Genomic DNA, 25,167 nt, shown 5'->3' with positions numbered 1-25,167 from the left:
ACAAACTAAATATCCTGACAACATAGGAATACAAGCTAATTGTGGTTTATTAATTTCATGAAATGTAACTGTTAAACATGACTGCAGGGACTAGCAACATGGTAAAAGTATATTATATAATGTTAAATACAACAATTATGTTTTGGCTCTGATTGCAGTGAAAAGAAATCTGTATAAACTATGTACGCATGTGGACAAGCACAGACAGGAATTTGGAAACCTTAAAAATGGCTTGATCTGTTGGGATATCAGAATTTTGGCGGTATTTCTTTTTTTGTTTTAGTCCTATTAATATTATTACAATTTTATGTAATTATAAATTTTTTAGATTATCAGTTAACATTGTCCCAAACAGTAGCCTCAAATTTGAATTATCATTTAGTGATTAGAAGATACTTTAAGAATCATTTGATGAAGCCAGGCACAGTGGCTCACGCCTGTAATCCCAGCACTTTGGGAGGCTGAGGCAGTTGGATCACGAGGTCAAGAGTTCAAGACCAACCTGGCCAACGTGGTGAAACCCTGTCTCTACTAAAGATACAAAAAATTAGCCAGGTGTGGTGACAGGTGCCTATAATCCCAGCTACTTGGTAGGCTGAGGCAGAGAATTGCTTGAACCTGGGAGGCAGAGGTGGCAGTGAGCTGATATTGTGCCTTTGCACTCCAACCTGGGTAATAGAATAAGACTGTGTCTCAAAAAGGAAAAAAAAAAAAAAGAATCATTTGATTATACTCATTGCCTTTTCTCCTGTTGTGATGGTTACACTATGAACTTTGGAGCATATTTCAGAAGCTGCAATTTTCATAGTTCTCATTCTCTTCCCAGGAACTAGCCATATTTTTATTGATTAAGCCTGGAGAGGTGCTTTGGAACCTTCATCAGTAAATATGTATAATAGAGCAGAGAAGCTGTAAGCAAAGAACATTCCTGTGTCAATAAAATTAGGTTTCTTTCTAATATTAAAATAGTAGCTAGTATTATTCCTGACACTAAAGAAGTTTTGTTGCAATTACAATGCAATAGTACTTTGATCTCCATAAAGACCCATTGTAGTATTGTTAATCTTTGTTCCTAGCTAAAGCTTGAGATCAACATTTTGTCCTCACTGAACACAGTATCCAATAAATGAAGACTCAATGAGGAAAAAATATTTGGTATAAGTATTTCATTAGTTTTTCAGTTTTACGTTCCATCTCTTGATCTTTCCCTCAGATGGAAAGACAGTTTTATCAGTTTTGCAGTGCCCGTGGACTTCTACTTTATTTATTGGCTCTTAATTTTGCATATGGAAGGCTACTCGTAGAGATAATCTTGATAGTGGGAAATTTTCCAACTTGTAAAATAGACTCCCCAAGCAGGGAAAAAATGATTTGTGTACTGAAGTCCACATTAGCACCTGCCAAGAGCAGACTTGGTGTTAATATCTGTCACAAACGTGTTTTTCAGGGTGGATCATTTGTACACATTCTTTGTTCAGTGGTCTCCTGATGTCTATGGGAAAGATGCCAAAGAGCAAGGCTTTGTGGTGGTGGAGAAGGAAGAACTGAACATGATCGACAACTTCTTCAGTGAGCCAACAACCAAGAGCTGGGAGGTGAGCACTTGGGCAGGGTCCGACTGTCATAGTTCCTAAGGTGCAGTAAGCAGTCTCACATTGATTCCAAGTAGCAAGCTGGTAAGAAACTGGAGTCCCTGTGCACCTATGAAATCACAGAGGAAAATAACTTCATTCCTCCTTTGGAAAAAAACACCACCACCACCATGCACACAGGCACACAGTTCATTCTGACCACGCAAGACAGATTCACTTATATTCTCACCCATAGCTCCATGCCTTAGTTCAGAGATCAGCACATTTATTTTTTATAAAAGGCAAGATAATAAATATATTTGGCTTCGTAGGCCATACAATTCCTGTTGCAGGTACTCATAGCTACTATTATGGAACAGAAGCAAGCATAGTATGTAAATGAATGAACATGACTGTGTTTCATTTCACTTAGTATTATGTGTCACAAAATATTGTTATTAATGTTTATGGTATCACCTAAAAACCATAAGATCTTTCTTACCTCAAGTGTCATACAAAAACAGGTGGTGGACTGGCTTTGGCTGACAAGCTGATATAGTTTGGCACCGTGTCCCCAGTCCCCATGTTTCAAGGGAGGCACCTGGTAGAGGTGATTGGATCATAGGGGCAGTTCCCCCATGCTGTTTTTATGATAGTGAGGGAGTTCTCATGAGATCTGATGGTTTTAAAAGTGGCAGTTTCCCCTGCGCTCACTCTCCTGCCACCTTGTGAAGAAGGTGCCTAGTTCTCCATTGCATTCTGCCATGATTGTAAGTTTCCCAAGGCCTCCCCAGCCATACAAAGCTGTGAGTCGATTAAACAACTTTTGTTTATAAACTACCCAGTTTCAGGTAGCATCTTTATAGCAGTGTGAAAATGGATGAATACAAAAGCTGTAATTTACCAGACCTCAGTTTTCTTCATCCACTCAGACAAGCATGTATCAAGTACTTCAGGGGAGGGCCCTGGAAATAGGATGATGGATAACATAAGCTATCAACACTTAATAAGCTTGCAGTACTGAGAAGTTGGGAGATGAGATCAGGAAAAATAGGTCTACCCCCGCTTCCTGTCCTACTGCTCCCTTGAACCCCACTTAGCATTTCTTCTTTCCCAGCATGATAAATTAATTCAAGCACACCCTTACCAGGATTCCCGAGTTCCTCCACCCCTCTCCCATCCACTGCACCCATCTAGGCTGCCTGCAATCCTGAATGAACCCGCCCTCACAGTTTTTTGCTCCTAGGCGGCCAAGCATTGCTAGACAGAACCTCTCCATGAAGGAGAATGGTACCATTACAAATACATGGTTCTGAATTCATCTGTGTCCTTATCCATGATTAGAAATGCTTTTACATACCTCTAGTGCCCTCCATTTCCTTACCTCCAGTGTTAGAGGTAAGGAAATGCTTAAGCTGTCTTAGCTCACTTCATGTTGCATGAATCCCAGAGGTTGGCTTTTCTTTCATTTTACAATGAAGAAGCCATTGGAAAAGATTTCCCCATGTTTCTTCTTCTCCATTTCTTCCTTTTGCTGTTACTGCACCCCTCATTTTTGGCTCAGGATAAGGGTTTCTCTTGTGCCTCACTTCTTGTTTTATCCAGTATAACTTTCTTTTTTGTTTTTTTATGTCATTGCTCTCTCCTTCCTGCTACCTCCTTTTTTACCAGGTTATGATAAAGGTTTACTTTTTTAGAGGAAGAAAACGTCTCTCCATCTTTACTCTTTTTCCAGGTTCTTCCATATCCCCCCTATCACCATCAAACTTCTTGAAAAAAACTGGTTTATATTCATAGTCTCCAATTTCCCAGCTGCTCTTTAGTCATTCTCAATCTTGCAACTCAGCTTGTTCTCCATTCACCATTGAAATCTACCTCACCATAGACCTCTTCATTGCCATCTTCATTCTGTGTAAATTTCCACTGCATTTGACACAGATGACTTCACCCAAGCTCTGAAAACTGTTTCCCGCCCAGCTTGCACAGCACTATGCTCCAGCTTCACCTCACTTCTGACCATTTCTTTCTACTCCTTTTCCTTGCTGTACCCCTTAAATGTTTTCCTCTCTGAGATTTCTATTCTTGTTCTCCTCCATCTCCCTTAGTGGACCTCTGTTCTCAGTGACCACCTGAGTGTTGGCCATTCTTAGGTCTTTATCTGCTTTTCCAACCCCCTTCACCTCCTTTATGGTTAACCTAGTTGCCAATGAGGCATATCCACCTGAGAGTCCAGGATCGTCTCCAACTCAAACACCTTTCCTCATGACTCTGTTTTGCCCAGTATACATTCTTCATTTTGCTTAGTGGTTGTATCAGTCCCATATCACCCAAACTAGAAAGGTTTGTGTCATCAACTCTTTCTCTTTCTTTTATATGACTAGCCTGAAGTTTTTTTTCAGTTCATTCTTACAAATGTCTCATAAATTCAGCTTCTATAATTCCTTCCTCATTGATCCTGCTTTATTTGCTTTTGTTTGCCACATCTCACTAAATCATGTCACCACTTTAGTCCTTCTCATTTCAATCTATCCTTTCTATCTTAGCTAAAGCCATCTTTCTAGTGAGACTTTATTCATTTATCTATTCATTCAATGAATATTTGAATGTCTACCAAGTGCCAGATGCCATGCTCGGTGCTTGGGATGCAGTGGTAAACACAGTGATAGTCCCTGACCTGATGATGTTTACAGTCCCCCCTATTTAAAAACTGCTGCTGGGTCTTCTTTCCCTGCTAGATAAAATTCAGGCTCCTTAACTTGACCTGAAACACTCTTGGTCATTTTCTTCTGAGCACTTATTAAGCCCTTTCCTTGCTAGAGGCACACTGGATGATACAAGTAGACTTTCACATCAAGTAGTATAGGTAAGTGATTACAGTATAATGAGATAATTGCCATTATTGGTGAGGTGCCAAGTCCAGTAGGATCATGTAGTCAGTCACAGGAACCAAGCCAGGGGAATCAGGGAAGATTCCCAGAAGGAGTGATCTGAGCTGAGATCAGAAGTAAGAGTATGCATAGTTGGGTTGGGAGTAGAACATGGGACAAGTCTGGTCAGGTAGAAAAGTCTATGCAGAGGAATAACCCAGGGGAGAAAAAGAGAGCATGAGGCATTTGATGAACTAACAAAAATTCAGCGTGCCAGGAACACAGAGTATAAGTGAGGGAGTGGCAAGAGCTGAAGTTGGAGAGGTACGCTGGGCAGAACACAAAGGACCTAATGACCCATGTGTGGGAGGTTAGCCACTTTCCTAAGGGAAGTAGGAAGGCCGTTCTGAACATGGAGGATACACACAGGCATGCATTTTAGAGAGCTCAGTTTGGCTGCCAAATGTTCAATAGACGAGAGTTGTACAACACTTGAGGCTTGAAGACACAGTAGGAGGCTCTTGCAGTAATGAACATTGAGATGCAATGGTTGCTGAAAGAGAGGTAGTGAGGACAGAGAAAAGTGAGTACCTTAGTAAGGTAGAGAAAAGGTGAAATACACAGGACTTTGTGAGTAATTAGATGTGAAGCATAAGGAAGACGTTGAGATTGATTTCCTGTTGTTTAGAGTAGGAACTGGAGTGATAGTGGTACCTGCCCCCTCCTGAGATAAGGAGCATAGCAAGGGGAAAGGCCCCGTGTTCTGCTTTCAGTCTGAGTTTGAGGTACCTGTGGAATGTCCAAGAGGCAATTCAGAATGAACTTAGGAAAAATATCTGAAGATATACTTTTGGAAATCATGAGCAGAATTGAAGTTATGGGTGTAGATGAGGTCAGGTCATCCCAGGAAAGTTTGTACTGTGGGAAGAAAACATGGCTCAGAAGAGACCCTTAAAGGATATCAGCAATAAAGGGCCAAAGAAAGTAGAGCGCAAGGAGCAGCCACCAGGGAATGGGGAGAAAAGTAAAGGAAAGTCATGTCTTAGAAGCCAACAGAAGGGAATGCTTCAAGAAGAGAGTTATTTGTCAGAAATGACTAATGCTGCAGAGGAACCAAAAGGTAAGACCTCAGGCCTTTTGGACTTAAAAGCAAGGAGATAGCTGGTGACTTTCACAAAAGCAGGTTCAGTACAGTCACTGGGTCAAAATTCAGATTTCAGTGGTTGAAAGAATGCGTAGGGGGTAAGTGGAGCTAGTAAATGTGAACAACAAACTCATATTTGGTTTTGGAGGAAAGCATCAGATAATACAGTAACTAAACTGGAAAAAGTGAGGTTGAGGGTTTTCCCTCTTGCGAGAGAGACTTTAACATTTTAAAGGAGGTCAGACAGGATGATAGAATAGAAGGTCTGAAAGATAGAAAACGAAGGAGGGAATAATCAGGAGAGTAGGTCCCTGAAAATCCATAGAGAATGTGGGGGCTGGGGCAGGATTGGTCTTAGGTGATTGGATACAAGAAAAGAAGAATGGGATATATACAAGGAAAATGTAGATTCTGTGGTGGTAAATCACAGCATTTCTCATCTGATGGTTTCTGTTTTCCCTGAAGCAGAAGGAAAGGACAGCAGGTATTAGAGGAATATGGAGAAGTTACGAAATAGCAACTGTGGAGACAAGGAGAAAAGCTAAGTGAGAAACCACAGCAGGATGACTGCCTGACTCTTGCATTTATAGCAGCATCAGAGAGCGAAGTGAGGTTATTTTTCTCCAGCAGCACTCCCAGCCTGGTGTTAGATTTATCAGGGGGACAGTTGATTCTTCCAAGGCTGGAAACTTGTCAGATTGGAATGACCAAGAATGATGAGACCTGCCCCTTGGGTCTGATCCCTTTAGGAATTCAGGACCTTACACTGTGCATTTGCACTCATTCTTCCTTTTCTCATTCACGTCCCCCTGGCCCAAATGTGCGCCTGTGCACACACAGACCTTTCCATGGCGAATTCTTATTATCCTTCAACGTTCAGCTTTTTCAATTCTGTGATGCTTTCAGGCAAACTTACTTAGGTCCTCCCATAGCCCATTGGTCATAGCTATTTAGGATGTTGCTCAGCAGTATACGTGTTTACATGTTTGTCTCTCTGTAGTGCATAAGTTGCTTATTTGAGACCAGTGTTTGAAGATACTTAAGCCTATCTGTTAGGCTTCGCCTCCTTTGGCCTGCTTGCTTGCTTTTCTTTTCTTTTTTCTTTTCTTTTTCTCTTCTCCTCTCACCTCCCCTCCCCCCCCCCTTCCCCTCCCATCCCCTCCTCTCCCCTCTCCTCTCCTCCTCTTTCTTTTGTTTCAGCAGGGTGTTTCCCTGTTGCCCAGGCTGGAGTGCAATGGCACCATCACAGCTTACTGCAGCCTCAACCTCCTAGGCTCAAGTGATCCAGCTCGGCCTCCTGAGTGGCTGAGACTACAGGTGCACACCACTATGCCCAGCTAATTTATTTATTTGTTGTAGAGATTAGGTCTCCCTATGTAGGCCAGGCTGATCTTGAGCTCCTGGGCTCAAGCAGTCCTCCTGCCTCAGCCTCCCAAAGTGCTGAGTTTATAGGTGTGAGCCACTATGCCTGCCCCTTTGTTTTTTAATATAGTTTGTGGGGGGAGGCAATCTGTTTTTCCCCTTGTCTCTGGGCAGTCTTTCTGAAATGACTTCGACGACGACCTTCTTCTTCTTTCTTCTTTCTTCTTCTTTCTTCTTTCTTCTTTCTTCTTCTTCTTCTTCTTTCTTCTTCTTCGTCGTCTTCTTCTTCTTCTTCTTCTTCTTCTTCTTCTTCTTCTTCTTCTTCTTCTTCTTCTTCTTCCTCTTCTTCTTCCTCTTCTTCTTCTTCCTTTCTTCCTCTTCTTCTTCTTTTCTTCCTCTTCTTCTTTTCTTCCTCTTCTTCTTCTTCCTCTTCTTCTTTTCTTCCTCTTCTTCTTCTTCCTCTTCTTCTTTTCTTCTTCTTCTTTCTTCCTTCTTCTCTTCTTCCTTCTTCTTCTTCTCTTCTTCCTTCTTCTTCTTCCTTCTTCCCTTCTTTCTTCTTCTTCCTCCTTCTTCTTCTTCCTCTTCCTCTTCTTCTTCTTTCTTTCTTCTTCTTCTTCCTCTTCCTCTTCTTTCTTCTTACTTTCTTTCTTTCCTTCTTTCTTCTTTCTTCTTTCTTTCTTTCTTCCTTTCTTCCTTTCTTCTTTCTTTCTTTCTTCCTTTCTTCCTTTCTTCCTTTCTTCTTTCTTTCTTTCTTCCTTTCTTCTTTCTTTCTTTCTTCCTTTCTTCTTTCTTTCTTCCTTTCTTCTTTCTTTCTTTCTTTCTTCCTTTCTTCTTTCTTTCTTCTTTCTTCTTCTTTCTTTCTTCTTTCTTCTTTCTTCTTTCTTCTTTCTTTCTTCTTTCTTCTTTCTTTCTTCTTTCTTCTTTCTTCTTTCTTCTTTCTTTCTTCTTTCTTCTTTCTTTCTTCTTTCTTCTTCTTTCTTCCTTCTTCTTCTTTCTTCTTCTTTCTTCTTTCTTCTTCTTTCTTCTTCTTTCTTCTTCTTTTCTTCTTTCTTCTTCTTTCTTCTTCCTTCTTCTTTCTTCTTCTTTCTTCTTCCTTCTTCCTTCTTCCTTCTTCTTCTTCCTTCTTCCTTCTTCTTCCTTCTTCCTTCTTCTTCTTCCTTCTTCCTCCTTCTTCTTCCTTCTTCCTCCTTCTTCCTTCTTCTTCCTCCTTCTTCCTTCTTCTTCTTTCTTCTTTCTTCTTCTTCTTTTTTTCTTTTTTTTTTTTTTGGTATTCCCTAGAAGCTTGTTCTCAGCTCTCTTCTCATTTGTTACATTTTCTTTAGATGAGCTCACCTGCTCTTGTGGCCTGTAGTGCTGATCCTGCACCTGCCTCTCCATGTGCCCTTTTCTCCCAAGCTACTACTCTAGAGGGTATAGATGTTCCACAGGCCCTACTAGAAATCTCCATGAGGCAAAGATGGGTGATACTGGTGTTCTGGCCAAGGGACTCAAGAATATCAAGTCCTGTCTTCTCCTAGTCATCCTTGGCTAGGAGGCCTGCATGAAATATAAGCACAGAGGAAACAAAACCAGAAAGGGTACATCTTCGAACTGAGGCTATAGCCTTTCACCCCAATGCAGAGTTCTGGAGAGAAGGTTTAGACTCAAGGGAAGATACAATATTTACCTGACTAGGACAGCCTGAATATCTAGAGCTAAAGCAGTTTTCTTAAGGCCTATTCTGCCTGTTTCCTCTCATCTTAGACATGAGTCTCGAGTCTTCCAGTAGGAAAAGAGACTACACATACTAACTCTAGGGGAAAAGGCACTAAAGAGGTGCACAGAGCAAGAGAGTTCTAGTTCAACATCTCTAGCTGGGGAGATGGGTTGAGCAGTCTGCCCCAGGCCCTCTTGGGCCCAGCCCCAAAGAGGAATGAAAGAGAAGGCAAGTCCTTCTGCAAGACAGTCTCCACACCTGTAGTGGAAGAAGAGAGGAAGGGATGGAGAAGGAAGCAATGGGTTGGCCTGTCCCAAGCTCCTAGTGCCTTTGCCAATGCTCATGACACATGGAAAGAAAAGATAGTTGGAGAGAGGTGATAAGATGGTTCAGGCCACCTTATTCCTGCTTTCTCTCTACGTGGAAGACAGAGTCCAAAAGTGCGATGAGGAGAAAATTGCTGGCTATGTTTCCTCCTGTGCAGGAGCAAGTTCAGCTCATTAGCATTACCTGAAACCAAGCCAGTGTCACAGTGTTGTTCCCCTTGATGGATGGGAAAGGAGAATCTTGCACTGCCTTGGAAGCTAACAGATCTCTAATCCTCAGTATGTCCAAAACAATTCATCTTTCCCCAAAACTTGCCTCTCCTCACATATCCCCATCTTAATTACTGGTGTCCATGCCAGAAACCTAGATAACATTCTAGATTCTTCTCTTTCATCATCATAGCTAGTCAGTTATCTTGAGGCAGAATCTTGTTGATTCTGATCTTAAGGGGAGCAGGGACCTCTGCTCCTTCCACCACCACTGCCCTCATCAGGCTCCCTGCACCCTTCCCTCAGACTCCCAAGGGCATCTCCAGACTCAGCCCACCCACCAGTCCATCCTCCCATGTGAAAAATCCATAAATATTTCCTCACTTTATAAAAGTAATACCTATGTATTACAGGATATTTTGAAATGACAGAAAAGTACAATGGAGAAAACTTTTTTTTATTTTTATTTTTTTTTTTATTTTTGTGACAGGGTCTCACTCTGTCACCCAGGCTGGAGTGTAGTGGCATGATCTCAGATCACTGCAACCTCCACCTCCTGGGTTCAAGTGATTCTCATGCCTCAGCCTCCCAAGTAGCTGGGATTACAGGCACCCATCACCACACCTGGCTTATTTTTTTGTATTTTTAGTAGAGACAAGGTTTTCACTGTGTTGGCCATGCTCGTCTCGAACTCCTGACTTCAAATGACCCACCCACCTTGGCCTCCCAAAGTGCTGGGATTACAGGTGTGAGCCACCGCACCTGGCAAAAAATATTTAAATAATATCTAACACCACTTAAAACTTCTGTACAACTTTTTTTTTCTGTTTTTAAGAGCATTTTCTATGTGATGGTGAACAGTGAGTCTTGTTATTTCATTTTTGCAAAATTGGATTATGATGTAAATATTGTTTTGTATCTGGCTTTTCTCACCTAATATATTGTAAGAATTGTATCATATTATTAAAGGCTTTTAAGAGCCTCATTTTTGTCTTATTTAGCTGTGTTTTAATTTCTTTAATATTCTTTCAACTTTTATTTAAGATCCAATACACGTGCTAGTTTGTTTCATGGGTATATTGTGTGATTCTAAGGTTTGGGGTACAAGCAATTCCACTACCCAAGTACTGAGCATAGTACCCAATGGTTTTTCAACCCTATTCTCCCTCCCTTTCACCCCCATAGTAGTCACCAGTGTCTATTACTGCCATCTTTATGTCCATGTGTTCTTAATGTTGAGATACTACTTATAAGTGAGAACATGCAATGTTTGGTCCTATATTAATCTGCGTAGGATAGTGGCCTTCACCCCATATCCATGTTGCTGCAAAGAAGATGATTTCTTTTTTATAGCTGCATAGTATTCCATGGTGTATATGTACCATGTTCTCATTATTCAGTCCACCATTGATGGGTACCTAGGTTGATTCCATGTCTTTGCTGTTGTGAATAACACTGCAGTGAATAGCACTGCAGGTATGTGTGTCTTTTTGGTAGAACAATTTGTTTTCTTTTGGTTATATACCCAGTAATGAGATTGCTGGGTTGAATGATAGTTCTACTTTAATTTTTTTGAGAAATCTCCAAACTGCTTTCCACAGGGGCTGAACTAATTTATAATTCTACCAACAGTGTGTAAGTGTTATGTTTTCTCCTCAGCCTCACCGGCATCTGTTGTTTTTTGAATTTTTAATAATAATCATTCTGATTGATGAGAGATGGTATCTCGTTGTGGTTTTGATTTGCATTTCTCTGAGGATTAGAGATGTAGAGCAATTTTTAATGTATTTGTTGACTGCATGCATGTCTTCTTTTGAGAAGTGTCTGTTCATGACGTTTGCCTGTTATTTAATGGGTTTATTTGGGTTTTTTTGCTTGTTGAATTAAGTTCCTTAAAGTTTCTGGATATCAGACCTTTGTCAGATGCATAGTTTGCAAATATTTTCTTCAATTCTGTAGTGTGTCTGTTTACTCTGTTGATAGTTTGTTTTGCTTGTGCAGAAGCTTTTTTGTTTAATTAAGACCCACTTGGCAGTTTGTGTTTTTGTCATGTTGCTCGAGAGGACTTAGTCGTAAACTCTTTCCCAAGGTTGATGTCCAGAATGATTTTTCCTAGGGTTTCTTCTAGGATTCTTATAGTGTGAGGTCTTACATTTAAATCTTTAATCCATCTTGGGTCTATATGTGGTGAAAGATATGGGTCCAGTTTTATTCTTCTGCTTAGGGCTAGCCAGCTTCCCCAGCACCGTTTATTGAATAGGGAGTCCTTTCCTCATTGCTTATTTTTGTTGACTTTATTGAAGATCAGATGGCTGTAGGTGTGTGGCTTTATTTCTGGGTTCTCTATTCTGTTGCATTGGTTATATATCTGTTTTTGTACCAGTACAATGCTGTTTTGATTACTATAGCCATATAGGGTAGTTTGAAGTTCAGTAATGTGATGCTGCTGGCTTTGTTCTTTTTGCTTAGGATTGCTTTGGCTATTTGGGGTCTTTCTTGGTTTCATATGAATTTTAGAATAGTTAGTATTCTCTAGTTTTATAAAAAATGTTGGTAGTTTGATAGGAATAGCATTGAATCTGTAATTGTTTTGGGCAGTATGCCCATTTTAACTATTGATTCTTCCAATCCATGAGCATAGAAGGTTTTTTCATTTGTGTCATCTGTGATTTATTTCAGCAGTTTCATAGTTCTTCTTGTCGAGATCTTTCACCTCATTGATTAAATGTATTCTAAGTATTTCACCTTTTGTGTGAAAAGCCTCATTTTTAATTGTTGCATAATATTTTTAATCTCTATTATAATTTATTTTACAATTCCCCACTGTAAGTAACCTAATCATTGCATTGGTTCAGGCTTTTCACAAGGATGAAATGATCTGCAGCCCTTATTATTTCCTTAGTTTTCTGGAAGTGAAATTACATGGTACTAACTTTTTAAGGCTTCTAATTTTTTATATAATGCCCAGTTAACTTGCCAGCAATGTGCAGAATATCCTGCTCATTGTTCTTCTGCCAATAGAAAATACTGTTGCTATTGCTTCTTTCTAAAACTGTTTGCTATTTGGAAGCTGAGAACTTATATCTTGAAATTTAATTTTTATTTTATTGATTACTATTGAGTATAGAGCGCAAATAAATGTATATTCACCACTTGTGTGTGTTCTTTATGATGCGTGCTCATTTTATTTACCAGTTTTTTCTAAAGGAGTCTTGAGAGTTTCATCACATTCTTTGAGCTTTTTAACATTAAAGATATTTATTATTTGTCTTTTATTTTTTTGACAATTTTTTCTATTTTGCTATTTGTTAATTTTGCTTGTTTGTTTTTTATTCTAGTGCTTTTATGTATAAGTGGCCGTGCAACATTAATTTAAACTCTGTACTCAATCTGTAGTTTATTTTCTGATGTATGATATCTGATATTTTTAATAGTCAATCTTTTTCTAGTACTATTTAATAATTTCTGATGTTTCCTTCATCATATTGAAAGATCTTACATATAAACTATGGGGCTAACTTGTCATTTAAATATACAAGCAAGCTTGGATACTCTGTGCTTAAAACCTTCAGCATCCTCCTCATTGACTCTGCTGATTCTTACCCACCTGTTCAGTCATTAGAATAACTACCTGGGATTTTTAAAAACTAAATCCTAGATCCTTATTACCGGAGAATTAATTCAGTAGGTCTGGAGGAGGAATCTTGGAATCTGTATTTTTCAAAGCTCCCAGATAATTCTGAGGAACAGTCATGTTTTGGAAACACTGACCTGGAGGGTAAGTTCTAAGCTCCTTCATGGCATCAAGGTTCTTCATTTTCTCCACTCTTGCTCCTTTTCTTGTCTCATCTACCTTCCTTATCTCTGCTTTCCTTGCCCTCTCTCCTCCAGCCAGTGTGAACCCAGAATCCATCTCTGTATTCATGCCATACCCTGTCCCTGGAACATCTTCTCACACCCCATCCTTGCTCTCAAAGCACCATCTCCTCTGTGAATAAGCTATCTCACAACCCCCCAGGTTGCCCCCACCTCCTTTGAGCCTCTGCTGCATCTGTGTCCTATAAACTAAAAAGGATGTCCGAGACAGATCTCAATCAATACAGAGGCTTCTTTTGCTAAGGTTGAGGATGCATCTGGTTGGGGAAGGAAAAAGAGACACACACCACAGTAGGATCTGTGGCCTGCACTTTTTCTGAAAAGAGTTTTGAGGGCTTCAGTATTTAAAGGGGAAAAAGTAGGCTGGAGGGGAAGGAGAAAAGAGAAAAAGGAGGGTAGAAAAAATGAGAAATAATAGTTATATTCTTGTGAGGCTTTGATTAGTGCACACTGAATCCACATGTTACATGTTCAAAGGAGAGGGTACAGGAACCCTCAATTATGTATGTTTTATGCTTGGTAAATCTGCACTTTACATAATATAAACAGTGGAGGAAGAAGTCCAGTATGCATTGGTTGGGGGGTGGGCAGTAGGACAATTTCTAGTTTCTTCTTGTTCAGACTTGTGAAAATAAGCTGTCAGATTACGTTGTCCAGGTGAGGAAGACCACCTGGGGAGACCGCTGTTTAGAAACAAAAGTAAGGATGGTTTTTGCGTGTGTTGCTCAGTTTCCAAGCTTAACTTTCCCCTTTGTTGTGGTGAGTTTGGGGTCCTGAGATTTTGTTCTCCTTTTGCAATCACATGGAATGGCCTCCATTTATTTAGAATTTTCTCTCTACTGTCTCCTCACTTGCTGGAAACTGTGAGCTGCTTTATGTCCCTGTGCCTGGCAAAGCACCTGGTGCCTACCATCATATAGGAAGTACTCGATAAATGTCTGCTGTCCTGAAGTGCCAGGGACCCAGAGGAGAGTGTTGTCTAGCTGGCATTCTGCCCCAGGTTGTGCCCAGGCTGTTGCATTGAGAGTCAGTTCTGCTGGCCTGGGACTGGTCTGTAAGCATCTGCCAGAGTGTTCTTTATAACTGACCCACAGTGTGAGCCATACAATAGCACCCTGATCTCCACAGCTGTGCCCAACACTGAAAGGCCACTTCAGATCTGGAAGAGTCATCAAAAGATCACTGAAAATTGATCCAGTGGTGATCTGTATTTCTTTCTAACCTCCTGACATCTGATCTGAAGTGTAGAGGAGGACTCACCATGCCTATTAGTCATTAAGACTCATTCTAAAATGTAAAAATAGAAGTATTACTTTGCCAACTCTTTTTATAAAACTACATATAAGATGACATCTCTCACAGCCTCATGTAAACTCGGTTTTCTCCCATTCTTTTAAGTCCCTCCCACCAATAAACATGACATGGTATTGAAGTGAAATGCAATTTATTCTAACTGTAATGAAACCTACCTCCAGTGAAGGCTCCTTTTCATCCTTCCTTTGAGATTCAGGTTGAAACCAGGGAATATGCACACCATTTTAAATGGAGCTTTAGCCTTAAAGAAGGTGCTGGGGGAGTGGGGAGAAACTCTGAAAAGGCAGGACTAGAAAAGCTCGGTTCACTGGAGGAGATTAAGAAGAAAAGTATAAGAAGGAAAAGAAAAAAGAACAATGGAGTTTTATCAGTGTTGGGAAACTACCGTTTCAAAGGTGAACGTGTCATTTTACAGTCTCACAGCGATGCCTGGCAGGAAGTGTGTTTGCTTTAAATCCTAATTTGGGTGTGTTCCTGTAGAAATGTTGAACCTTCTCCTAAGGGAAACAGAAACTTAATCATGCAGGAAACTAGATACTGAGAAACAGTTGTAGCTCAGCGTGGCTGCAAGTAGCTGTGGTGTGGAAGCAGAGTAGAGACAAAACTTGTTCCTAGTTAGAGAGAGAGCCACACTTCTCACTGCTAACAATGAGAGGCCGAAGATTACCCTTGGACATCCAGATTTTCTACTGTGCCAGACCTGACGAAGAGCCTTTTGTGAAGGTATGTTGGAGTGTGTCCCGACGGCTAACAAGGTGCTGGTGAATTCTCAGTGATCTGCCGCTGAGTGTTTAGAAAGTCATTTAATTAGAAAGGATTGTGCTGACATTTCTACAGCAGGTATTTTATTCATTTCGGAGATGGTTATGGTGTGAAGGTTCCCTCTTCTCTTTGGAGCCAGAAATCCATATTTGATTTTTTTCATTCCACAGCCTCATTTTATACCTGTGATAAATACAGAGTTTGCCAAAAACAGGGTGTTTTTATTTCATACACTTAAAATGCTTGGTTTGTGATTCTTGATAGTGTTTTCACTACAGAAACACTCCCCTAAAAGATGGTAAAATTAGTAAGCTTAATTTTCTTACTTGTAAATCTGGCTGAGACACCCGCAGGTACTTTGTATCTGTCATTGTGAGTTTTGGAAATTGAGTAGCTGACAGTTTGCACTGGATTTAACTTAATGTTTTTTCTCTATAATACAAAATCATTAATACTGGTGCCCCAACATTTTGGTGAACTAGTTGTCTAATATAATCCTTCATTTGATCTTAGACGAAAGGCCAAGAAGCCTAATATACATCCTTCAATTTGAAAATAATCCAGTGATGAATCCAGAATTTAAGAAGGGCCAAAAATGGATTTTAGGGTAAAATGAACTGTTGTCATTCATAAGCATAGCTATAGTTAAATAATAAATGTTTTGTACAATATGATGTTTCTCAGTTTAGAAGGGGAGAATATTTTTATCATCTCTGAACGGAACATAAATAATTGTAACCTAGTTGTAATTTAGACTAAAGCTTCACACTTCTTTGTGCTCTTGCTCCTGGTAGCTGTTACCATTCATTATTTCTAACTGAAGTGGTTTCTATGTGCACAACCTTAAGAGAAAACATCAGGAACCTGATTAAAAACTATCCTTATCATTGCAAACTCCCTATTTATAGAAGGCTTATTCATTGAATGATTTCTGCTTAGTCCTTTAACAATTCAGATGCTAAATCTAGAGGCTAAAGGAGAATCATGTAGGGCATTTCAAAGGTAGAAAGCTCTACTTCTGGAGTTATGTACTATTTTCAGTGACCAAGCAATCAGCAGCAAGAGTAAAACTGGAAAACTCATGACTTTACTTATTTTATTTTTATATAGAGATGGGGGTACTGTCACGTTGGCCAGGCTGGTCTCGAACTCCTGGGCTCAAGCCATGTTCCTGCATTGGCCCTCCCAAAGTGCTGGGCTTATGGGCATGAGCCACCACATCTGGCCTTATGACTCATGACTTTAACTTACACATATTAACTGCCTCGACTGTACTGTTTTTTTTTTTTTTTTTTTTTTTTTTTTTTTTTTTTTTTTTGAGATGGAGTCTCGCTCAAACTCCCAGGTTGGAGTGCAATGGCGCCATCTTGGCTCACTGCAACCTCTGCCTCCTAGGTTCAGCAATTCTCCTGCCTCAGCCTCCTGAGTAGCTGGGATTACAGGTGTGTGCCACCACGCCTGGCTAATTTTTGTATTTTTACTAGAGATGGGGTTTCACCATATTGGTCAGGCTGGTCTCGAACTTCTGACCTCATGATCCACCAGCCTCAGCCTCCCAAAGTGCTGGGATTACAGGTGTGAGCCACCTTGCCCAGCTGCCTGTACTGTCTTAAATTGTGCATTTGTTTTGAAATTGAAAAATTAGCCATTTCCCCAAAGTCCTGTTCAATTGATCTCCTGCTGCTGAAGTACCACCTTTTCAGGCAGTGGTGTCCCTGGAGTGGTTTTTTTGTTAGCAGTTAGAAGAAAAGTCAATAAGTTATTTTTCTTGGCTGGTTTTCTCATTTCAGATCATCACCGTTGAGGAGGCAAAGCGCAGGAAGAGCACGTGCAGCTACTATGAAGACGAGGACGAGGAGGTGCTGCCCGTCCTGCGACCCCCCAGCGCGCTCCTGGAGAACATGCACATTGAGCAGGTGGGCTCACCCTGGCCACCAAGGGTGGGGGTTCCTAGGCTTTAGGAAACATTTCCCTTGGCCAGGCACAGTGGCTTACGCCTGTATTCCCTGCACTTTGGGAGGCCGGGGTGGGCAGATCATTTGAGGTCAGAAGTTTGAGACCAGACTGGCCAACATGACAAAACCACGTCTCTACTATAAATACAAAAATTAGCCAGGCTCGGGAGGCTGAGACAGGAGAATTGCTCAAGCCCAGGAGGCAGAGGTTGCTGTGAGCCAAGATCGCACTGTACTCCAGCCTGGGTAACAGAGGAGACTCTGTCTCAAAAATAAAAAAATTCCCATCCCTGAAAGCATTTGTCCTTCTCCCTTGGGCTGAAGGATGAAGCTTGTGAGGAAGGAGGACAGCCAGCAGCTCACGGAGGCCAGTACCCCCTGCTCTGCCTCTGAAAAGTCGCATTCCGCGCTGCCTTGGTAGTACGAGGAGTTGGTCAGACACTAACATCCTTCTCTCAAACCTGAAGGAAAAGCCATTTCTAATTCTTAAAAAGTAAAAATTTTAAGTGCCCTACCATAGTCCTAATGCACTTAAAAAGGATCCAAATTTATCCTTGTAATTATTGTGGAGTTCCAATAATGTGGATGTAAAGGGCTCAATAAAAGCAATGTAACACTCTGCTTGCTTTATGAAAAATACCTACTTTTAGGACAGTTTTCCTTTTTTCTACAATATTCTTTGTGTACTTTATAGTTTCTGAATGTTTACTTGGAATTTATGAAGTATTATAATACACTTATGTTTTAACTGTAGTAAGGAATCTCTGGCGTTTCCCTCATCAGTTAGCTTAGAGACCAGAATTTTGAGACCTTAAAGAATCATTAAGTTCAGTTCCCTAGTTTACTGAGGAACCACTAAAGACCCAGGAAAACCAAGAAGCTTGACCAAGTAGGTACAGAGGTGTGGGATTCACACAGACACCGGAACTGATTTTAAGCACTTTGAAGACTCAGCATTTCATGGCCTCCTTTGGTAATATTCTTGAAGAGATGTACATTATCGGTTATTTATGGCCAAGTTTAAACTAAATATTGATGCAGGTGAAAGATATAGGTGCAATAAGAACAGACAACACCTGACTTCTCACACTAAACATCCCTGTTTTTTTGCTGTCACTTCTGTGCAAAGCTGCAGTTGTCAGTAGCAGTTCTGAACCTCTGAGTGTTTAGAAAGGAAAATTGGGAAAATATGAACTGTTTGGTAAAAGCCAGGTTGAAGTGGAAAGGAAGGGCATGTGTCTAGTTTATACCCGTTTATCCAGCTCGATCTGTGTCTTCAAACATATAGTGGGATAGGGACTCCACAGTCATGTCCCTGAATGGGAAAACACCTCCTGGGCAGTATCCTTGCCAAGGTAAACACTGTCAAGTAATCTTTTTCTTGGTTTATAATAGCAAATATTTGCCAGAGTGAGGAGGGGCACTATGTAAGTATATGATACTGAGTTTGAGCAGCAGACATTTGTTTTGTGCCACATGTTCATGAGCAATTTGTGTGTGGACCGTCTGTTTACATCTCTTTCTTTGGCTTTGTAGCTGGCCCGGCGCCTTCCTGCAAGGGTGCAAGGGTATCCATGGAGACTGGCCTATAGCACATTAGAGCACGGGACCAGCTTGAAGACACTCTACCGGAAATCAGCATCACTAGACAGTCCTGTCCTACTGGTCATCAAAGATATGGATAATCAGGTGAGACCTGTTCCTCTCATAAATAAGATTTTTTAATGATAATTTTTCAGAATTCCCAACAGTAAATAGACTAGTAACATATACTCTCATCACCCAGATTCCACAGTTAACAGGATTTTGCCTTCTCTTTTTTTTTTAATCTTTGTTTTTTCTCTGCTGAAGTATTTTGAAGTAAATCCCAATCATTATGGCATTTCACCCCTGCATATTTCAGAATCAACTCCAAAATGAAAATGGATTATACTTCCAAATACAGCCACATTCTAAGGAGCTCTTTTCAATCACCATGCAGTAGAAAAGTATAATGATATCCTACAGCCTAAAAGCTGGAAAGTTGGGGTAGAGTGAGATCTGGATTTGGAGATAGTTGCAGAAATAAGTTTCAGTGCCATACCAGGACCTTTCCCAGGTAGCCAAAGTAGTGCCCACAAACCTTGCCTGCATTTTGGATGTAATGGAGAGCCAGTCAAGGCCATGATGTGTTGTGCCTGAGGAGCCCTACTGCTAAGAAACCACAGAGAATGCACTGTACCATTCCCAATTGCACTTTTGCCTGTGTTACCGTGGGTCCTTCTTGGAGGTACTAGTGAAAACTAGTTCTATTATGTGCTAGCCTAGAGCCAGAACCTGAGCAACGCCATTTTATAAAATGCAAAACTGTTTTTAAAATAAGTTGCAATGGCTGCCCCATTCTCCTCACAATAACTGCTGGCCTTGGCTTCTGTAAATAGAACTGCTAGTTTGTTCTGCAAACTATGTAAAACTGCGTACCTTTTCTTATCAGTAACTGCCAGAATTGCTAGCCTTTGCTTACCAGTAATAACCAAAATAAGCAGCCCGAGCTAATTCCATTCTGGCTCCTGTGACTTGTAATAAGTAACTAAGATCTGTGACTTCTATCACTACCCAGACAACGTGTAAACAAATGTTTATCCTGACTTCTGTAAACCACTTAAGTAACAAGTGGAATGACAAAAGTCCCCTGGGCCTTGGAATGTCCGGAGACCCCCACCCTCATCTCTGCCCAGGAGGTGATTTACAGAATCCACTAGCCCTCGGAATGTCTGAAGCCTTTTCATCCCCATCCCCGCTCCTCACCCCACTCCCAAGGTGGTTTTTCGGGTATAAAAACTCTTGGCGCCCTCCTTTCGATGCCACAGGTTGGAGAGACGTGAGTCCTCTGTGGTCGCCGGCATCATAAATGACCCTGCTGCAATCTGGCATGCTTTTGTCTTGGTGCTAACTTTCTACGCTCAGTCCAGTACAACAATTACCCCTGTCTGCCCTACACTGTTATCTCTTCTGCAAGTCAGCTTGGAATGTGAGTGAAATCTCTCCAGGTTTTTTTCAGTCACTTTCCAGTCAGTCTCTTGCATCACAAAAAGAAGGCATCATTCACATCTGCTCATTGCTGATTTCAGTTTGATCTGTGTTTTATTAAGAAATTCCTTTAAGATTGTAAGATGTGGCATTAAGCAGATTTTCTGGCATTGAAGCAGATTTTACCTGACATTCATTCATTCATTTATTAATTCATCCATTCAGCAAATATCTAATTAGTACCTGCTAGGTGCTAGGCACTATTAAGCATTGGGGAGCTTACTGTGAAGCAAAAAATTTTTATACTGAGACATGTCACATTGTAATGAGCCATATACGTGGGATCATTTTAGCGGAAACAGAACTTTGCTGTCATGATTTGTCTTGGGAAAAATTAGGGAACAAATGGGGGCACCAAAGACATTGTCTTTCTTAACAGTGATCTTTGTGACTTTATTATAATATTATTGTAGTTTAAGACTGTGGGAAGAAATTTAGCTATCATTGTACTCTTGTTATTTCCTAATTGATGATATTTTGCTTAATAATGATCTGAGCTGAAAAGTGGGTAGAGTCAAGATAAAAAATTAAAATAACGATAACATTTGGTTTAAAATGGACTCTGGAATTTAGTGAAATGTTTGAGAATTGGATGTTATGTTTTAGATGAAGTATGGCTATATTATCTTAGACCACACATACAGACTCTCACCTAAGTATAGATTAGTTGTCCTGTTTATTTACCAAAATATCACACTTGTTGAGGAATGTGATGGTTTATACAGAACAGGTATTGATGAAGCCCAGTTTTACCAACCTTCCTGTGAGACTGTGAAGGAGGCCTACAGCTGAAGGTTACAGTCTTGTCACTGGGTGGAGTCTTGTTGAATCACGTACCCTAGAGGCACTTGGTTCATTTGAGGTTAACCAGTCACAACTTTGCTTTCTGCACCCCATCTACCCCGAAGGGGAAAGTATGGCTTTGCTGTGTTTGAGGACATGATAGAACAACACCTGTAAGTGTGTCTGAAAATGAATTCTGTGAAATTCTGTTACAAAAATATTACATATGTAGAGTGGCAGCAGTGAGGAGTTCCACAGAATCAGTCCCCAGTGAAAGAACCATGGCTGGTAGAAATGATAAAAACAACAATCACTTAAAGTCTCTGGGTATTATTCTAAGGGCATACAGCAAGTGAAGGAATATTTATTCAAGAAAACCTAATAAACCTCCAGTCATTACAGTGGGATTCTGTGGCACTTGAGGCACAACTCTCTTGCTTCCCTAACCCCCGAGCTGAGACTGACAGTGGTTCCACTCTGGGCATGTATGGCCAAGAAGATGGTGGACTCTCTTCCCACAGCTGCCTGTCAAGGGCTATGGTATCCCCCTCTCGCTGCATTTCTTATCTGCCACCCAAGATCCGTGTTTCTTAGACTAAAATCCAGGCAAGTGTGTCCTAGAGGTAGGGGGCTTTCTTCTTCTACTCACCCTTCACCCACAGGGCCATGCTCTACCATAAGCACAGCAGGCCGAGAATACAGGAGTCTACTGCTCTTGTTTCAGCTCACAGGGCAGAAGTTTTGCACTAGATGAGGCAAGGCAAGACCAGAGGCTGCCGTCACTGTCTAGGTCCTGGCTTCAGAGCAGTGAGTTAGAGAAATTTTTCCCAGGGGAAGAGGCAGACCACAGGACATAGAGTTCTAAAGCTCTACCCAAAGGAGCACACTTTGTATAGACACATACGGGGGCACTCTAGAAAACAATGAGAATTTTGGTGGTAAACAAAAAGAAGGTTGTAGCCATGAAGGCAACAAATTGAACTGTAGACCATCTACTTTACCAGAGAGATCCAAGGAAAGAGACAGCTAAGGAGAGCCTTTCTGGAGTCAGGGTAAACGTCATAGTCTGGCCAAAGAAAGTATCCATGCAAAGGAACCTACATTTAATTGAATCAGACTGTGGAGTATAGCACCAGACATTGTTGAAAACAACAGAGCAATCATCAGACAGTTAGTAGAGACTAATTATTAACTTCTAGTGAGGTATGTAAATATAACTCCTATATTGCTCTATTACATCTTTTAACTTTTTGTGGTACTGTTATGCATGTTACATCTGTATATATACAAATACAACAGTAGATTGTTGTGATTACTATATTACATAATTTTATGTCTGCTAAGGAAGTTGAGAGAAGAGAGCTAATGTATGTTACATGTTTTGTTATGTGACCATCCTTTTATCATTTCTAGGTTGTTCTTTATTCCCTTGGATTCCTTTGTTCTGCTATTGCTAAATATATTACATTTTTATATGGTATAGGCTAACAATACTATTATGGAAAAGTTATTTTATGCAATTTCTTTTTAAATACATTAATAGAAAAAAAGAAAAAAAATTTCTCATAATCACAATGCAATAGACCGAACAAAATTAACAGTAATTCCCTAATATCTAGCCCTTAGTCTTTAAGTGCACTTCCAGAATTGCTAAGAAAATTTTAGCTAAGAAACCAGGCATGGTGGCTCACGCCTATAATCCCAGCACTTTGGGAGGCCAAGGCAGGTGGATCTCCTGACCTCAGGTGAGACCAGCCTGCCAACATGGTGAAACCCCATCTCTACTAAAAATACAAAAATTAGCTGAATATGGTGGCGTGTGCCTGTAATCCCAGCTACTTGGGAGACTGAGGCAGGAGAATTGCTTGAACCTGAGAAGTGGAGGTTGCAGTGGGTCGAGATCGTGCCACTGCACTCCAGTTGGGCAACAGAGCAAGACTCCATCTGAGACAAAAAAAAGAAAAGGAAAATTTTAGCTAAGGAAGAAAATAATTATTTAAAGTTATATGGATGGTGTAAAAATAAAGAGGACTTTTCTTATTGACTGATCAGAGAGGGACTCATTTTCTTCCACATATGGCTATTGCCATTTTTATCATATTTTAACACCATGCTTTTAAAAATGGATATCTATTTCGATTGTATTTTAGTTCTTTTCCTGGATGATCACCAGAAGAAGGGCAAAGGATTTACTGTGCTATATTTCTTTGTTCTTAGCAGCTCTAAGGAAAGGTTTGATAGCAGGAAGCGTGAAAAATACTGGTTAGAGTTTCTAGCCTTCTACCTAATACTTAGCATTATAAGTAGTCAGGAACTGAGTGTAAGTGGTGAAGAAGACAGCACACAGAGATTGTGATCTAATTGAAATAATTTTTGAAAAATGCTGTGACATTTTTTCAGATAACCTATATTTAAAGCAATGTTCCTCAAGTGGGATTTGAAATAGGAAGAATGTCTGAATCACCTAGGGACATTTTCAGAATACATATGCTCTGCCCTGCAAGTGCTGATCAGGATCTGAACAGAGGGATGAGATGCTGAGGCAGTTGGTGTACACATTCTGAAAACACTACTCCTCATGTAGCTTGGCTCTCCTTCCATCCCCCAACAAGAAAAAATAGAAGAACCATTGACTTAAGCACATCTAAAACACCTTTCTTGTTCCTTAAAAGTCACTTTGAACTAAAATATAGTAAATCGGTCATTTTAAAAATATAGTTTTAATTTGGCTGGGCATAGTGGCTCATGCCTGTAATCCCAGTACTTTGGGAGGCCAAGCTAGGTAGATCACAAGGTCAGAAGTTCAAGACAAGCCTGGCCAGCATGGCGAAACCCTGTCTCTACTAAAAATCCAAAAAAAACAAAAAATTAGCCAGACATGGTGGCATATGCCTGTAGTCCCAGCTACTCAGGAGGCTGAGGCAGGAGAATTGCTTGAACCCAGCAGGCAGAAGTTGCAGTGAGCCAAGGTCGCACCACTGCACTCCAGCCTGGTGACAGAGGGAGACTCTGTCTCAAAAAATAAAAGGATATAGTTTTAATTTAATAAGCATATTAATAATTCATTGTTACAAATCAAAAGAAATGAAAGTTTATTTTATCTGGGGAAATGCCCAGCCATGATTCCCTTATAAAATACATAAGAGATGTGACTTTGTTGTCCCAAGCATTCATTTCTGTGTGCAAGATATATCTTGTTGTTGCCTAATGTTTCTATTATGTTATGCATATTCAGTAACAGAAATTTGTCTCCATAGTGAATTCTGGATGTCTTTTAAAATTGGAACAAATTGTTGGCCTTTAATAAAAACAAGTTCTCTGAGCTTTGTCAGATGAATTTTGCATGCACCAGGAAGCCTGACCACTTGGGTTCCAATTAGAGCTGGGGATATTTGTTTATTCTTTTATTGGTGATCTTTTTAAATTCGAGTGCCAGTGTAGTAATAATCTTTGCTGAAAGAGATCTCAGAACATGATGTATCAAAAATAGTTCAGAAAGCCTTGCTTTGAGAGATTGAGGTTTGAATGTAGGTAACATTTTTGTTTTCTTTTGACAGATTTTTGGAGCATATGCAACTCATCCTTTCAAGTTCAGTGACCACTATTACGGCACAGGCGAAACTTTTCTCTACACATTCAGCCCTCATTTCAAGGTACTTAGATAGGAGAAATAACCAACTCCTATATGTCACAGTGTCCACAGTTGGGGAAGGGGTTAGGCATTGGGACAACAGCTGTCCTATAACTTCTCAATTGACTCTAGGCTGGATCAGCCCTTTATGACTGTAGCTCGCAAACTGCTTAGGGCCCCTGGCCTTCTGGGCTGCTCAGGTTGCGATCCAGAGAGGAGTTGCAGGTCAGAGGTAGCGTGTGCCTGAAAGGTCTTCCCTCCTTATTAACGTTTTGGGAGATCTCATTCTGGTGTGGGCCAGGTCTGGCAGTCAGGAGCTTCCCCAGTCAATGGGGTGAGGTGGTTCCCTTTTACACATAGATGCTATTTCATGTTTCCTCTTTGCTAATTCTCCAGATTAAAATGTCTGTTTTCTTTTTATGTGTTTCTTCCCCAAGGTCTTTAAGTGGAGTGGAGAAAATTCGTATTTTATCAATGGAGACATAAGTTCTTTAGAACTTGGTGGTGGAGGGTAAGATTTTCGTTTTCTTATTGCCATTTTACCACCTGAGTGGGTCTGTTTTGACCCATGTATTTAAAACCTCGGTGTCAGATGATTTTA

The 25,167-nt window shown here is 40.5% G+C and overlaps 1 protein-coding gene across 8 annotated transcripts in view; it reads left to right on the top strand.

Annotated features, from left to right (window-relative positions):
• The window catches only part of NCOA7 (nuclear receptor coactivator 7), a 157,020-nt gene that overhangs the window by 129,101 nt on the left and 2,752 nt on the right, over positions 1-25,167 (top strand). For 7 of the 8 annotated variants that reach the window (XM_032274861.1, XM_032274862.1, XM_032274858.1 and 4 more), the window contains 5 exons: positions 1,448-1,595; positions 16,919-17,044; positions 18,620-18,772; positions 24,493-24,588; positions 25,004-25,077. In XM_032274861.1, coding sequence (XP_032130752.1) covers positions 1,448-1,595; positions 16,919-17,044; positions 18,620-18,772; positions 24,493-24,588; positions 25,004-25,077 — 597 coding nt within the window. Of the gene's footprint in view, positions 1-1,447; positions 1,596-14,753; positions 15,090-16,918; positions 17,045-18,619; positions 18,773-24,492; positions 24,589-25,003; positions 25,078-25,167 lie in introns of those variants that run through there. The other variant, XM_032274866.1, reaches the window with a different exon arrangement.

This window comes from Sapajus apella, unplaced genomic scaffold, assembly GCF_009761245.1.
Source record: "Sapajus apella isolate SASKATOON/1434 unplaced genomic scaffold, GSC_monkey_1.0 scaffold6, whole genome shotgun sequence".
Classification (NCBI taxonomy): domain Eukaryota; kingdom Metazoa; phylum Chordata; class Mammalia; order Primates; family Cebidae; genus Sapajus; species Sapajus apella.
This window is presented reverse-complemented; position numbering and strand designations above follow the sequence as displayed.